Genomic DNA, 12,430 nt, shown 5'->3' on the forward strand with positions numbered 1-12,430 from the left:
AGTCTCTGGAAGAAAGTGGCCATGTTTTTGTAGTGCTGGATAAACCCTTTAAAGTGTACCTATCGTTATAACTTTTAAAATGTAAATCAACAGTAGATGTGATGTAAAGAAAGTTTGCAATTTACACTTATTATTATTATATTTTTTTTTTAGTTATCATGCAAAACACGGCACTTCCTGTTTTCTGACTTTTTTTTCTCAAAGAGTCAGAAATCAGGAAGTCCAGAGAATGCAGTCATGTGATTGATGGACACAGTGAGCCGGGACTTGTGTTTAGTCTGTTTTTTCAACCAGCACAAGTCTAAAAATCTGCCTGACTGGACCTGGAGTTCAGCTTTGTTTTAAAGCATGAGCACAACAAAAAATAATCAATGTAAATTGCAACCTTGCTTTATTTCACATCTACTGTTTATTTAGATTTTGAAATTTATTATGGCAGTCACACTTTAAAGGGGGCCACTCCTTGTGCATAGGGCACAGAGACTAACCATGGCTGTGGTAGAATGCAGTATGCTAAAATTGTATGTGTTGCTCATTTGCTCAAAGCATTGATACCAAGCACTGGCTCTTGCAGGAATTGTTGGTTTTCAGTAGTGTTGATCGAACCGGGCCGAAGTTCAGGTTCAAACAAACTTGAACCTTTGCCATTTGACTCCCGCTGCTTTCCCGTTCCATGCGAAAGGTGGAGACAGCCGAGTACCGTCTGGAAAACAGGGATACAGCCTTATTACCTAGGCTGTATCCCTGTTTTCCAGGCGGTTCTCGGGCTGTCTCCACCTTCCCCACGGAACGGGAAGGCAGCGGGAGTCAAATGCCGAAGGTCTGAAATTCGTCCCTGTCTCTCTAGTCTTCAGCAATAGTGCTGCCCACCAGCTACAAGGGGTCACCCTGATGGGAAAGTCTGCAACATCCTCAGAGGCTTCTCCATGTATTAGAACCGCATGGTGACAATATTTATTTTTCCACCTCAGTGAATAGGACTAAATCTGTGGCATACAAAGTAAAAATCAGTGTCAGAAATAACGTCTGTATGTCCTTGGATAACATTATTCTTCAGTGGAAAAATGTCTTGTGTGAACAGTTTCTTAGCATTCTATGATCTTCTGTGTGCAGTGTGCTGACTGGCTTCAAATAAATGCAACATACGGGTAACCTACCTGTGCTGTCTGACCCTCCCAGAGAGGACTTTAGGTTTTTCGTAATTTTATAGCGGATCAAATTTTATTAATCGGGAGTATAAGGACAACTCACACTAAAGTATCTTTTTTTCTCCAGTTTTTATTGAGTGAAAATGTCAAACCTTGCATCAGTCATGCAACAAAAAAAATAAATCAAATAAATAAACACATATATTAAATTTCTAACAGCACTAAATTCAAGTGGAAAAATATTCAGTTCTTATCAATGCGGGAAAGTCCAATTCAAGTATTTAGAAGAACTCATTCTTACCTGGCTTATTAATAATAATGTTAAAAGTATATATCTGTATGTAATACATATATACATAACATATATATCTATCACATACCCCATTATATACAAATGTACACATGCTTATACCTATATCAATATACACATAAAGTATTCAGATATAGATAGTAAACCGTCATTAGCCAGGGTGACCATAGTTTTGCTTCCACAGAAAAACAAGAAAAGAAAAAAAGAAAAGAAAAAAATGACACATTAAATTTTGCAGATGAGTTGGAGATGGCTTACGTCCTACTGTGCAATATCAGGTTTAGGAAAACCTCTAACCTGATCGTTTCTTCAATTAATTTTTTTGTTGGTTTTATTTTTGTTACTTTTTTGCTACATTAATTTAATTTACCTTAGATATTTTGGGGGTGTTCATAAACTATATGGTTTTAGAGACTGTAGTGTCTAGTGGTTTTATTTGGACAGAACCTCTCCTTTTAACTCTATCCCTGATGCTTTGTAGGTCCAACTAATGCTTACATGCAAAAGAGGAAATATTTCAGATATAGAGAGAAAATACAAAAAAAGAAGTATCAAAAAAGAGAGGATCTCAGAGACCACTGCGGTGTTATACAAAGTAGAATCTATTTTGTTTTTATACTATTAATCTTGACTTTTGAGATGCAGTAACGACAATACAGTGGTGGTCAGCTCAGCTGCAGAAAGGTTTGAGTGGCATTTATTTCCCATACTCATCTCACAATAATTACAATAATAGTAAAAAAAAAAAACTAAACAGGGAGGGGGGAAAGCACACGTAACTGATTGAGGGAGAAACCCACAAAATTAAATATATAACTACAAACTTATATTAACCATCTGAAGATTACAATCCTCCATATTATCCGAACATTGTTATTTTGTTTTCTATAAAATTCAAGTTAAAAGTCGGAATCACGCTTTTCAGTGCTAAAGTGAAGTCAAACTTAAAGACTTCAAGAAATCAGAAGCTAAAACCCAAAAAATAAGAGGCATTAGAGCAGGGTCTGGGCGCTGATATCAGCATCTGATGATGCTCAGACACTCCAACAGCCACCATATGCAAGCTTACTTTAATTTTTTGTTTATTTTTTTTAATCTTTTAGTTCTATATATAACCTTTACAGAAAAAAATACTGTACAACTTTTTCATTTATTTACTTTTTATTTTTAATCAGAATGAATATGTTGCTCCAACACCGCTTTTTGCAAACACTTGAGGCTTTCCCCGCCTAATCTTTTTACTGTCTGCTTTAAGAGTGAGTACAAAGAATCCATCAAGGATTCATTGAGGTGGTTAGGGCCTGTATCACCTGTGTCTCTTAGAGAGAGAGAAGGCCTGTAGTGTTTTAAATATATGTATATATGCATCTCACAGATGGCTGATTCATAAACACACAATCTTGATCAGAGATCCTTCTCATCGATTCAACACTTCAGCACTCCGTCCTTTGGCAGATAGCTATGTTGAATCAGGATAAAGGGCCTAAAACAATTCATCTAGTGACTGATACAAGGAAAGGGAAGCAGAATGATTTTTAAGTGCAAATAAATTTTTTTATTTTTAATTTGAAACAATCCATCTGCACTTGCCCTAATGAATGAGTTTCTTTACTGAATAGTTTCCTACCTGAGAGAGAGGACATCCTGTGCTTGGTCTGTGGTGTAATAGCTTAACCCTCAATGTGACCTTTTCTAATAAGAGATCACTGGATTTACTGTCAGAGGGTGCTACAGCTGAGCTAAACCGGTAAACTCTGTGTTTTAGAGTTGTGGCCCTTGCTGGCCCCTGAGCAGTGATATGGAGTTTTCCCAGAATGTGCTACAGGAATCCTACCTCTTTCGATGTATATACCCCACACTAATATTTCCAATCTTTTCAAAAGCAGTAACAGCGTGTCCTATGAGGCAGAAGGCTTCCTCCACGGATGTGAGGTTCTCCTGGCTGCTCTTATAAGAAAAATCCCATTTTCATTATACCAAAACAATGCCAAAATAAATAAATAAACCAGAGCAATTGGTGCAGAGGAAAGTTTTCTATATAAATATTTATAAAATAAAACAATAGCTTCCCGGGAACAGCCCAGAGAGAAACTGGAAGAACAGGCGAGAGAGCCTCATCACAGGGCGCCCGATAATGCTAGTCAATAAATACCCATCAACCCAGCCCATCTGACCTCCTCCCTTGCCATAATAGTATAGGAGCGTCCCCCATTTTATGATGATTCTCCTCACCCCCCCTCCTACCCATGAAGGGGCTAATACAAGGACTTCATATCACAAGGAGTCAAATTGATGTCCTTTGTCCTACTGCTCTCAAGCACCAGTGTGAATGCATTGTAATGGAGGAGGCCAGAATAGCAGAAATGCCCCCTTGAGTCTCATGTAACTGATGACTTGGTTGAGTCCAGTGTTGCAGAAGCTGCTTTTGTTAAGGTTCATATTCCTTCACTTGTTCTTTAAGTCTTTTTTGTTTCTCTCTTTTTTCTTTTTTTTTTTTTTTTTTTTTTAACTTTTTTTCCTGTCCTTTTTTTTTGGCGGGAGGGGTTATGGGTAAAGAGAGTACAATAAGGCCCTCAAAGGGGGATACTTATAAAACATTCAGTCCTAAAGTGGTGTTAGGGGGATGTTTGGAGATTCAATGGAGTTTTGGAGGTATCACAGTGGTTTGTGGAATCCCCAGCACTTTCTTTGTTGTCTTTTCTTGATAAACATTCACCATCAGGCAAGGAATCTTCAGAATCTGTGTTTAGATCTTCCTCATCATCTTCCTCCTCTTCATCTTCATTAATTTCTTCATCCTCCTCTTCTTCATCTTCCTCATCCTGAGACATGTCATCATCCGCATCCCCACAATTGGCCATCTGAGTGTTTTCCCTAAGGATACTTTCAGCCCCATCCTGTGGTTTCTTGCTAAGGTCCAGGGAATCATTCAGGCCTACCCCTGCAGCATTTTGCAGGAACAGAAGGGAGTTGTGAGTGTCTGTGCTCAAATTCAGGGAGCTGTCCAAGTTCACTGGTGGATTTTGGAGGTCATAGTCAGCACTACATTGAGTGGACCCCTCTGGTCCAGGAGAAACTGAAGGTAATTCCCCCCTTTCCTGTTTCTCATGCTTTCGCTTATGTGAGTCCATTTGAGACATTCCCACTACAGTGTGCTTGCAGCTGGGATAAGTGCAATGAAAGTGTGAGCACTTTAGCTTATACTTGCAATCGGGCACCTCGCAGTCAACACTGGAACTAAACTGACAGAAGCCTGCAGCACTGATGACGTCCTGCTTTCCATGATGCTTACGGTGAGCGGTCACCTTCGTGCTGTCAGTGCAGCGGAAGCCACAGCGCAAGCAGTGAAAATGTGTGCTATTGCCAGAGAACTGGCAGTCAGGGAAGTTGCAGCTAAGAGAGGATTTGAAACGCTTAAAGTCATCGAGAACCAGGTTATCCACCCTGTCATGGTGCTGTGCATGCTTATACATGTGGGTTCGCCCGCAGAACTTGTAGCCACAGTTTTCTCTGGTGCAGTGGTAGTGAGTAACCTTCAGTGAAAACTGGCATGCCGTATCCTTACAATCTTCATACAGGTCATAGCGTCTGAATCCTTCCAACATCATCCCTTCATCCAGCATTTTGCGTGAAGAAGCGGTCTTCCGCCGTTTGCCAAAAGGTGACATATCCTCAATGATCCAGAATCGTTTTTTGGCTCCGGAAGCTGTTGGCATTGTAATGGTGTTTCCTGTGGGGGAAAAAAAAAAAATGTAAATCGTTTTCTACTGGGAAAAATTTCAGATAATGAGGCAGAAACTAAACCAAATCAATGCACCACATATATAGCTGGATATGTATCTGAGAATAAAGTAGTGCAGTGTTGTCTATGTTTTAATAAGGATTTGACACAGCTGTGGTGAGTAAGATGCTCAGTAGTATATGGGACAGTGGCTGCCATTGGGCTGGGTTACATAAAACCCAACAAACTGGTGTGTGCCAATAACTTTTCAAACTGCACAGGAAAATGGTTGTTGAGGGTACAAACCCACTTGACGTATTTGCTGCGTGAATCAGTCTTAAAAATAAGCAGGCAAAACGCAGGTTGGCTTTATACAATTGTTCTGCGTTAAAATACGCTATTGCGTATTTTTGAAGCGTGAAGCTTGTGTTAGCAAAGCATCAGTTGTTAACAACCTGTGCGAAAAACGCATGTAGCTTCACGCTTCAAAAATACGCAATTGCGTATTTTAACGCAGAACAATTGTATAAAGCCAACCTGCGTTTTGCCTGCTTATTTTTAAGACTGATTCACGCAGCAAATACGTCAAGTGGGTTTGTACCCTAAGGGTCATCAGTTCACGTCTCATCGTGTGGCGTCATGATAAAACACATATGGCTGTCCAGTTATTTTTCAGACATTATGTACCGACTTGACATTAATAACTATTGTGGGGTTTTAATATGATTAGCTTGCAATGGTTAAGGTATGGACATAGTAATATCAACATATCATCTCTAAGTATTTAAGTTATAACATCAAAATAAAACTAAATGAAGTGAATGTTAAAAAATATATATATTAAAAAAAACAAACAAAAAAAAACATATTACAGGATGAGTTTAATGGAGTATGCTTATATGCTTTGCTGCTGCTCTATTTAAAGGAGTTATCCAGGCTTACCAAAACATGGCTACTTCCAGAAACAGCGCAATTCTTGCCTTCAGGTTGGGTGTGGTTTTGCAGCTCTATTTCATTTAAATGAATGAAACTGAATTGTTATACCACACATCCTGAGGTGAGGTGATGGTGCTGCAGAGAAGTAGTCATATTTTTCTAACCCCGGATAACCCCTTCAAACTCCTGTTAGCTGTGGTCTTGTGTCCTAGGAGGCACAGGGTCCACTGTTCTTGTCGATGGAGCTCTCAGCAGTCTCACTCGTACTGATCTAATGAATAAGTGATCATTGCTGCACTACAGATACCCATTCAAAGCAAAGCTTAAAAACCCATGATATTTAATTTTAAATGGACATATAGAAACAACAGAAAAGAATAATAAAAACTGGTATAAACTGCCCATAGCACCCAATCCCAGCTCTGGTGGAATAAAAGCTGAGCTGTGATTGGCTGCTATTGGCAGTTTACACCATTTTATATTTTAAACACTTCAATAATTTTGGCCCCTAAATATTTCAAATGTTGAAGCAGATTGTGTGTTCTGTGAAATTGTGTGGTAGTGGTGGACTATGATTCCTGCACATTTATTTCAATTTTCATTCTGTAAAAATCTGAAGGGTACCTGCTGCATCTTGTACTAGTGGAACATCACTTTTGACTGGAGCTGGAGTGGCTATAACTGGTGTAAAAGTTGGAGCGCTGCTTGTTGGCACCACAATGCCCCTGCTGACCCCAAGGCTGGCAGTGATCAAGGAGTATGAGACACAGGATGGAGAGAGCAGGAACGGTAGGGAAGAGAGGGGAGGCCTAACCAAGGCAGGAGGAAAGGAAGAAGCATGAGGCATAGCCGCTGCTGGAGGTGGTGGAGGTGCATTGTGGGTGAGAGCGTCCTCAGAAGCAGAAGGGACCAGGCAGCCTGGAGAGTGTGGAGAAGCAGGAAAACAGAACAGAGAAAGGAAAAAAGAAACAGAATAAAATGAACCAAATGAGAAGCTGAAGAGAGAAAACGATGAGATGAAATGAAACACTAAACAGAAGAGGGACATCCAGACTCACAAAACTTGACTGTATGGCTGAAACTTGTAATGGTGGGGGCGATAAATGTATTTAATATAAAACGACACAAAAGAATGTTTAATTCATGGAATGGTAGTTGTTATATGATGTGCCCTGGTTACTTCTGAGAAGTCGTACAAGTTATCTGACATAAGTAGATTAAATATGACAGGATTAAAAAAGGAGCTTTGTTACCTGCATCAGCACTTTCATTGCCCACTGGAGTACTGGAGCAGCTGCGATCGAGGTTGGAGGACTCGGAGGACATCCCGCCAGGGCTCCCTAAGCCAGTGTAGTCCATGCACTCATCGGTCTCCGTGTCCATCATGGTTAGAGATGTGGCCTGTAATGATGAAGGATTTTCTGTAGAAGATGGACTGTGGGCTGTGCTGCCACCCAAGGGAGTATGTGATATCACCTAAAAAACAGCACCTGGTTACACTATGTGTGGGTCTAGGTACTGCGCAGACACCGGCTAGAGACATGCATTTACAAGTTACACATCTGGTTCTCCTGATTTACCTGGCCAGGTACCCGGTCAAAATTCTTTCCCAGCATTCTCCTCATGTGCTTACGGGCGTGTGATGTCATCTGGTGTTTAAGGAGGAATGAAAACTGACAGCCCTCCCGAATGCAGTGGAAGTGACTATTCACCTGATTGTATTTACATCCTGGCAGGAAAGAGGAGAGAAATAGTATAGATTAAGATTACATGAAGTCAACGTGAAAAATCTTTGTATCTGTGTTGACTTATTTGCCTCTCTTTGTAATCTGCTCTGCGTGCCCAGCATTTCTCAGATTCAGAATGATAAAATATGTTGTTCTTTCTTCTAATTTTCTGACCGTTGCTTCTCTAGCAACCAGAACAAACAGGTGGAGGGTTTGGCAGGTGAGGACTTGCAGTCACCATGACAGCACTGCCTGACTTTGTAAGCTGGCCCGGCACCTGTAACTCCAAAAGGTGAGCAAATAAGAGCAAGAACCGTCTCCTGACATCTGTAAGAGGACACGGGACTGGCTCGTGTATGTTGTTACTGATCACCGTGGTTACTGCAAGCCGCTATTAACCTGGGACATAAATACTTTATGAGTTAACAGGGTGAGGTCTTCTGTTTTGTTTGTTTGCAAAGGTTTTAGTTATGCAAGAAAACCAAGAAAAACGAGGCACTGCACGGTGACTAATATTTCCCAGCTCTTTTTCTGTTACTTTAAAACAATTGGTTTTGTTGTCACAGGATTGTTGCAGTAGTTACGGAGCTCTATCTAACCAGCTTCTAATGATAGACTTAAACACAGTGCTATAACATATTAGGAGGTAGATGCTGAAAAGTCTACATCTTCTTTTGGGTTACATTAATGCATTTTCTGAGTTTCCCCTAATATATTTTTGTAACATACTTGCATTAGCAGTTTATGAAACAACTGAACAAGTGGATGTAGAATTACAGAGTTCCTTCTGTCAGCCACCCTACAGATTTTACTGAAGTGTATACCTGGATGTTCATTAGTTTAAGGGGTCTTTATAGATCAGAATAAATAAGCTGTATTACTCAATGGATAAATCCCCCTACCATTAATGGCATAACTGCCTACCCATGTGACTGCTCAAGCCAATCACTGGCCTAGCAGTACACCAGAGTTCAACGACTAGCTGCAGGGATCACTAGCGCCAAACAGGAGGGAGGGATTTATTAGGCGAGTAAAGAGTCTTTTATTTAATGGTGGTTTCCTCTCTAGACCCCTTTTACTATAAGTAACCATAAACTGCTGCTGAGATTACAGGCTAGCATATACAGATAACCTAAAACTTCTGAAATCAAACACATTTGTAAATATAAGTGTATTATCAGCATTAAACATCCACATTTTGGGCCTATAAACACTTTTTTTTGTTAAATAGTCAGCTTGTTGTTGCAAGGCCCCATTCCCACTAAGGAAAGGTAGCGGAATTCCGCGACGGAATTGTCCGCCGCGGAATGCCATTAGCCTCTCGCTCATAATGGGAGTCTATGGGAGGCGCGCGCTCCTGCTCTGTACGCGCTGAAGAATGAACATGTTCATTCTTCAGCTCGGACAGGGCAGGAGCGCGCGCGCCTCCCATAGACTCCCATTATGAGCGGGAGGCTTACGGCATTCCGCGGTGGACAATTCCGTCGCGGAATTCCGCTACCTTTCCTCAGTGGGAACGGGGCCTAACTGTTTGTAGACATGGCTAAAATGACAATCTTTGCCTCCTGGTTTATACATACCCATTCTGCCACATTCTTCTCTCTTAGTGAAATACTTGAATCCATTTGCTGCTCTTCGCTCAGCCTTCTCATGTTTTTTCACATGCCATGGAAGCTTAGTTGTTATGTTGGTGACAAAGTAACAGCTGGGCCTTAAACAGTGGTAGTGTCCACGCATCCTGAACTCACAGTGCTAAAGTTAATGAAAAAAAGGACAGAATTATTTATTAGATAATCTGAATTTCTTACTAAATGAATGGTGTTTATGTCCTGGAATTAAAGGGGTATGCCCATTTAGGACACTTATGACATAGCCATTTCAGGGACCTGCCCCTATCCTCAAGATTTGGGGCTTCCACCCTCTTTGGCCTGCTTGCGGCTGCAGGATGTGGTCAGGAAGTAAAAAGCGATTTGTGTAACTTCTCTTGACTTAAAAGGGGTTATCCAGCGCTACAAAAACATGGCCACTTTCTTCCAGAGACAGCCCCACTCTTGTCTCCAGCTTGGGCGGGTTTTGCTGCTCAGTTTCATTGAAGTGAATAGAGCTTAATTGCAAAACGCACCTGAACTGGAGACAAGTGTCGTTTTGTCTCTGAAAGAAAGTGGCCATGTTTTTGTTGCGCTTGATAACCCCCTTTAATGTGAGATGGGATTTGCATCCTGTTGATAAACCATAAGTGTCTCAGATCGGTATAACCCTTTACATTTTTTTTAAGTTTTATAGTTTTGGAACTTGTAATGATTACATGTCATATACAGACCTGGTTAGGGCACAGACACTGCAGTGAGTAGTAAGCAAACTGGTCTCGCACATTCACTAGGCTGTTGTTGGGGTTGATGTGGTCCAGGCAGTGGGACTCTGCTTTCCCTGATGTCTTACAAACATACTTGCAGTTTCCAAACAAACAGTGAAAATGAAATTTGTTTGCATATTTGCAGTCAGTGGCTAGGCAGGGATCACTGCAAAACAGATACCAAAAGAGAAGAAATGCAATTGTTAAAAACCTTAAAAATGGAACTATGACGTAATAATTATACATTTTTAGTTTGCGTTTGTTCAGTTATGTATCGTATTTAAACTTGTCGCAGGACATTTCCGAGGCAACACTTAAAGCGATGCATCATAGAAAACTTTGGCCCATTGTAAAGAACATTGCAGCGAATTTCCTGTGGCAGCAATCACTAAGTGGTAGCAAAATGTTTATTGTGCTATATAGAACGCACAGCCCCCTAAAATGTTACTATATAATATTTCTAAAAACACAGTTAGGGCCCATTCACACGTCCGTGTCAGTTTTTACTGTCAGGAAATCCTGATTAGGAGGCCTCAAATGTCATCAGGAAAGTATCAGGATTTCCTGACAGTATTCCGTTTTTACCTTCAGGAAACCATCAGGAAAAGCCGTCAGGATTTCCTGATCAGAAGAAAAAATAGGGATGGATGGATGGTCACAGCTTGCAGAACTACAACTCCCATCATGCCCTGCTGACAGGTCATGATGGGAGTTGTACTTCTGCAACCTGGATGATTACAGGCTGCAGAACTACAACTCTCATCATGACCTGACAGCAGGCTGTCCGGAAAGGTATCCGTGACCAATTAAAGTCTATGGGTACGGACGTGTGAAGGGGGGCCTTACTTTTAAAATGACAGTTGTTGTTTTTTTTTTTTAACTATTGAACTCACTTCTCCTGGAACTGTAAGAATCCGGGCTTCACTTGAGGTTTAGCATTTTCAAGAGAAGTCGTTGCCATAGGAGAGGAGGCTAAACTGGGAAGTGATGCTGGTATTTGGGGGATTTGTGGTATGGATGACCCCAGCTGTTTCCATGCTAGTAGAGTCGGTGTGGATGGGAAAGCAGCAGGGCACGGAGCAGGAACCTCGCATCCAGGTGTCAGAGTAGGTATAGGAGGGGATGCTGACATTGGGGAGACCTTAGACTCTCCTGTGTATGAGATTTCTGAGCCGCCTTTAGTTCCTACATCAGTCCGAAAATGAAAGCTGCAAGTAAGATAAATTTATTAGGTACAGAACCGATAACACAGAAATGATTCTACATACAATAGCTTACGTTTAGACACTTACTTTGCGTGTTTTATGGCTCCATCTAGAGTGCTGAAAAGTGCTCCACATTCCTCCACAATGCAGTGAAAGTGCAGTTTATGCAGGAAATCACACTGATGGTCACACACATCACCCGGATCAAACCTGATGATACACGAGAAAGTGTTGCTAAAAATGGACACCTTTTAATAATTTTATACAGCTTGCCCTTGGGGTCTGCCTTGGTACCTGCGCAGGTACGTCTTCCAAAGCTCTGCATTCTTTTCACGATCGAGGGCCTTCATTACTTTTCCCAGATAATGCGTTGACTCCCCAGCTCCAGAGTCGCTGCTCTCTGCATCTGCTTTCAGACTCAGTGAGCTCCCTGCATTGGAGTGTTGGCTCTGCCAAAAAGAAATATATAAAACTGTTAGCCAAATCTGTAAAAAAAACAAACAAACAAACCCTGAATTCTGTACAAGACTGTACATGAAGCAACAGAATTGGCACTAGTGATTGTAAACGGATATTAATTGCCATTACCTTATTCCCAAGAGAGGATGGGAGCAGCTGATCACATACGGTGTCTTGACCATTGGGCTCATTACTATATAAGAAAAAATACAAGTCTTTAAATAGAAGAAGTTATCTTTCAAAACCTGTTGTAAAATGTAATAAAAAGGTAATGACACTGGTTTCAGTATTTGTTAGTACATTATATCAGTGAGACGTATTGTTTTTCCGGGAAGCAGTTCCCACCTGTTCAGACTCAGGTCTAGGCTGTGCTCCTGAGAGCTGTTCTGTAGTATTCCCTCTGCATCCAAAGTTTCTGGTTTGATGCTAAGGCGACCTGATGCTTGACCATTGGCTGTAACAAATTATAATTTAGAAAGTAAGAATAGATCATGACTATCGGTGATTATATACAGTTATCGAAGGTTGGTCAGGTGTGCAGCATATTGTGAAGACAGCCCATATAATATTG

General features: G+C 40.9%; 1 protein-coding gene across 11 annotated transcripts in view; it reads right to left on the reverse strand.

Annotated features, from left to right (window-relative positions):
- Positions 1–1,246: 1,246 nt before the first annotated feature.
- The window catches only part of CASZ1 (castor zinc finger 1), a 423,312-nt gene continuing 412,128 nt past the window's right edge, over positions 1,247–12,430 (reverse strand). For 8 of the 11 annotated variants that reach the window (XM_069948108.1, XM_069948109.1, XM_069948107.1 and 5 more), the window contains 11 exons: positions 12,205–12,313; positions 11,989–12,052; positions 11,695–11,849; positions 11,488–11,610; positions 11,089–11,403; positions 10,163–10,361; positions 9,423–9,594; positions 7,696–7,844; positions 7,369–7,591; positions 6,740–7,033; positions 1,247–5,188 (listed from right to left, as the gene is read on the reverse strand). In XM_069948108.1, the coding sequence (XP_069804209.1) occupies positions 4,074–5,188; positions 6,740–7,033; positions 7,369–7,591; positions 7,696–7,844; positions 9,423–9,594; positions 10,163–10,361; positions 11,089–11,403; positions 11,488–11,610; positions 11,695–11,849; positions 11,989–12,052; positions 12,205–12,313 (2,918 nt within the window). In that variant the 3' untranslated portion in view covers positions 1,247–4,073. The remainder of the gene's footprint in view (positions 5,189–6,739; positions 7,034–7,368; positions 7,592–7,695; positions 7,845–9,422; positions 9,595–10,162; positions 10,362–11,088; positions 11,404–11,487; positions 11,611–11,694; positions 11,850–11,988; positions 12,053–12,204; positions 12,314–12,430) is intronic. The other 3 variants (XM_069948103.1, XM_069948112.1, XM_069948111.1) reach the window with 3 other exon arrangements.

Source organism: Dendropsophus ebraccatus, chromosome 12 (genome assembly GCF_027789765.1).
Source record: "Dendropsophus ebraccatus isolate aDenEbr1 chromosome 12, aDenEbr1.pat, whole genome shotgun sequence".
Lineage (NCBI taxonomy): Eukaryota > Metazoa > Chordata > Amphibia > Anura > Hylidae > Dendropsophus > Dendropsophus ebraccatus.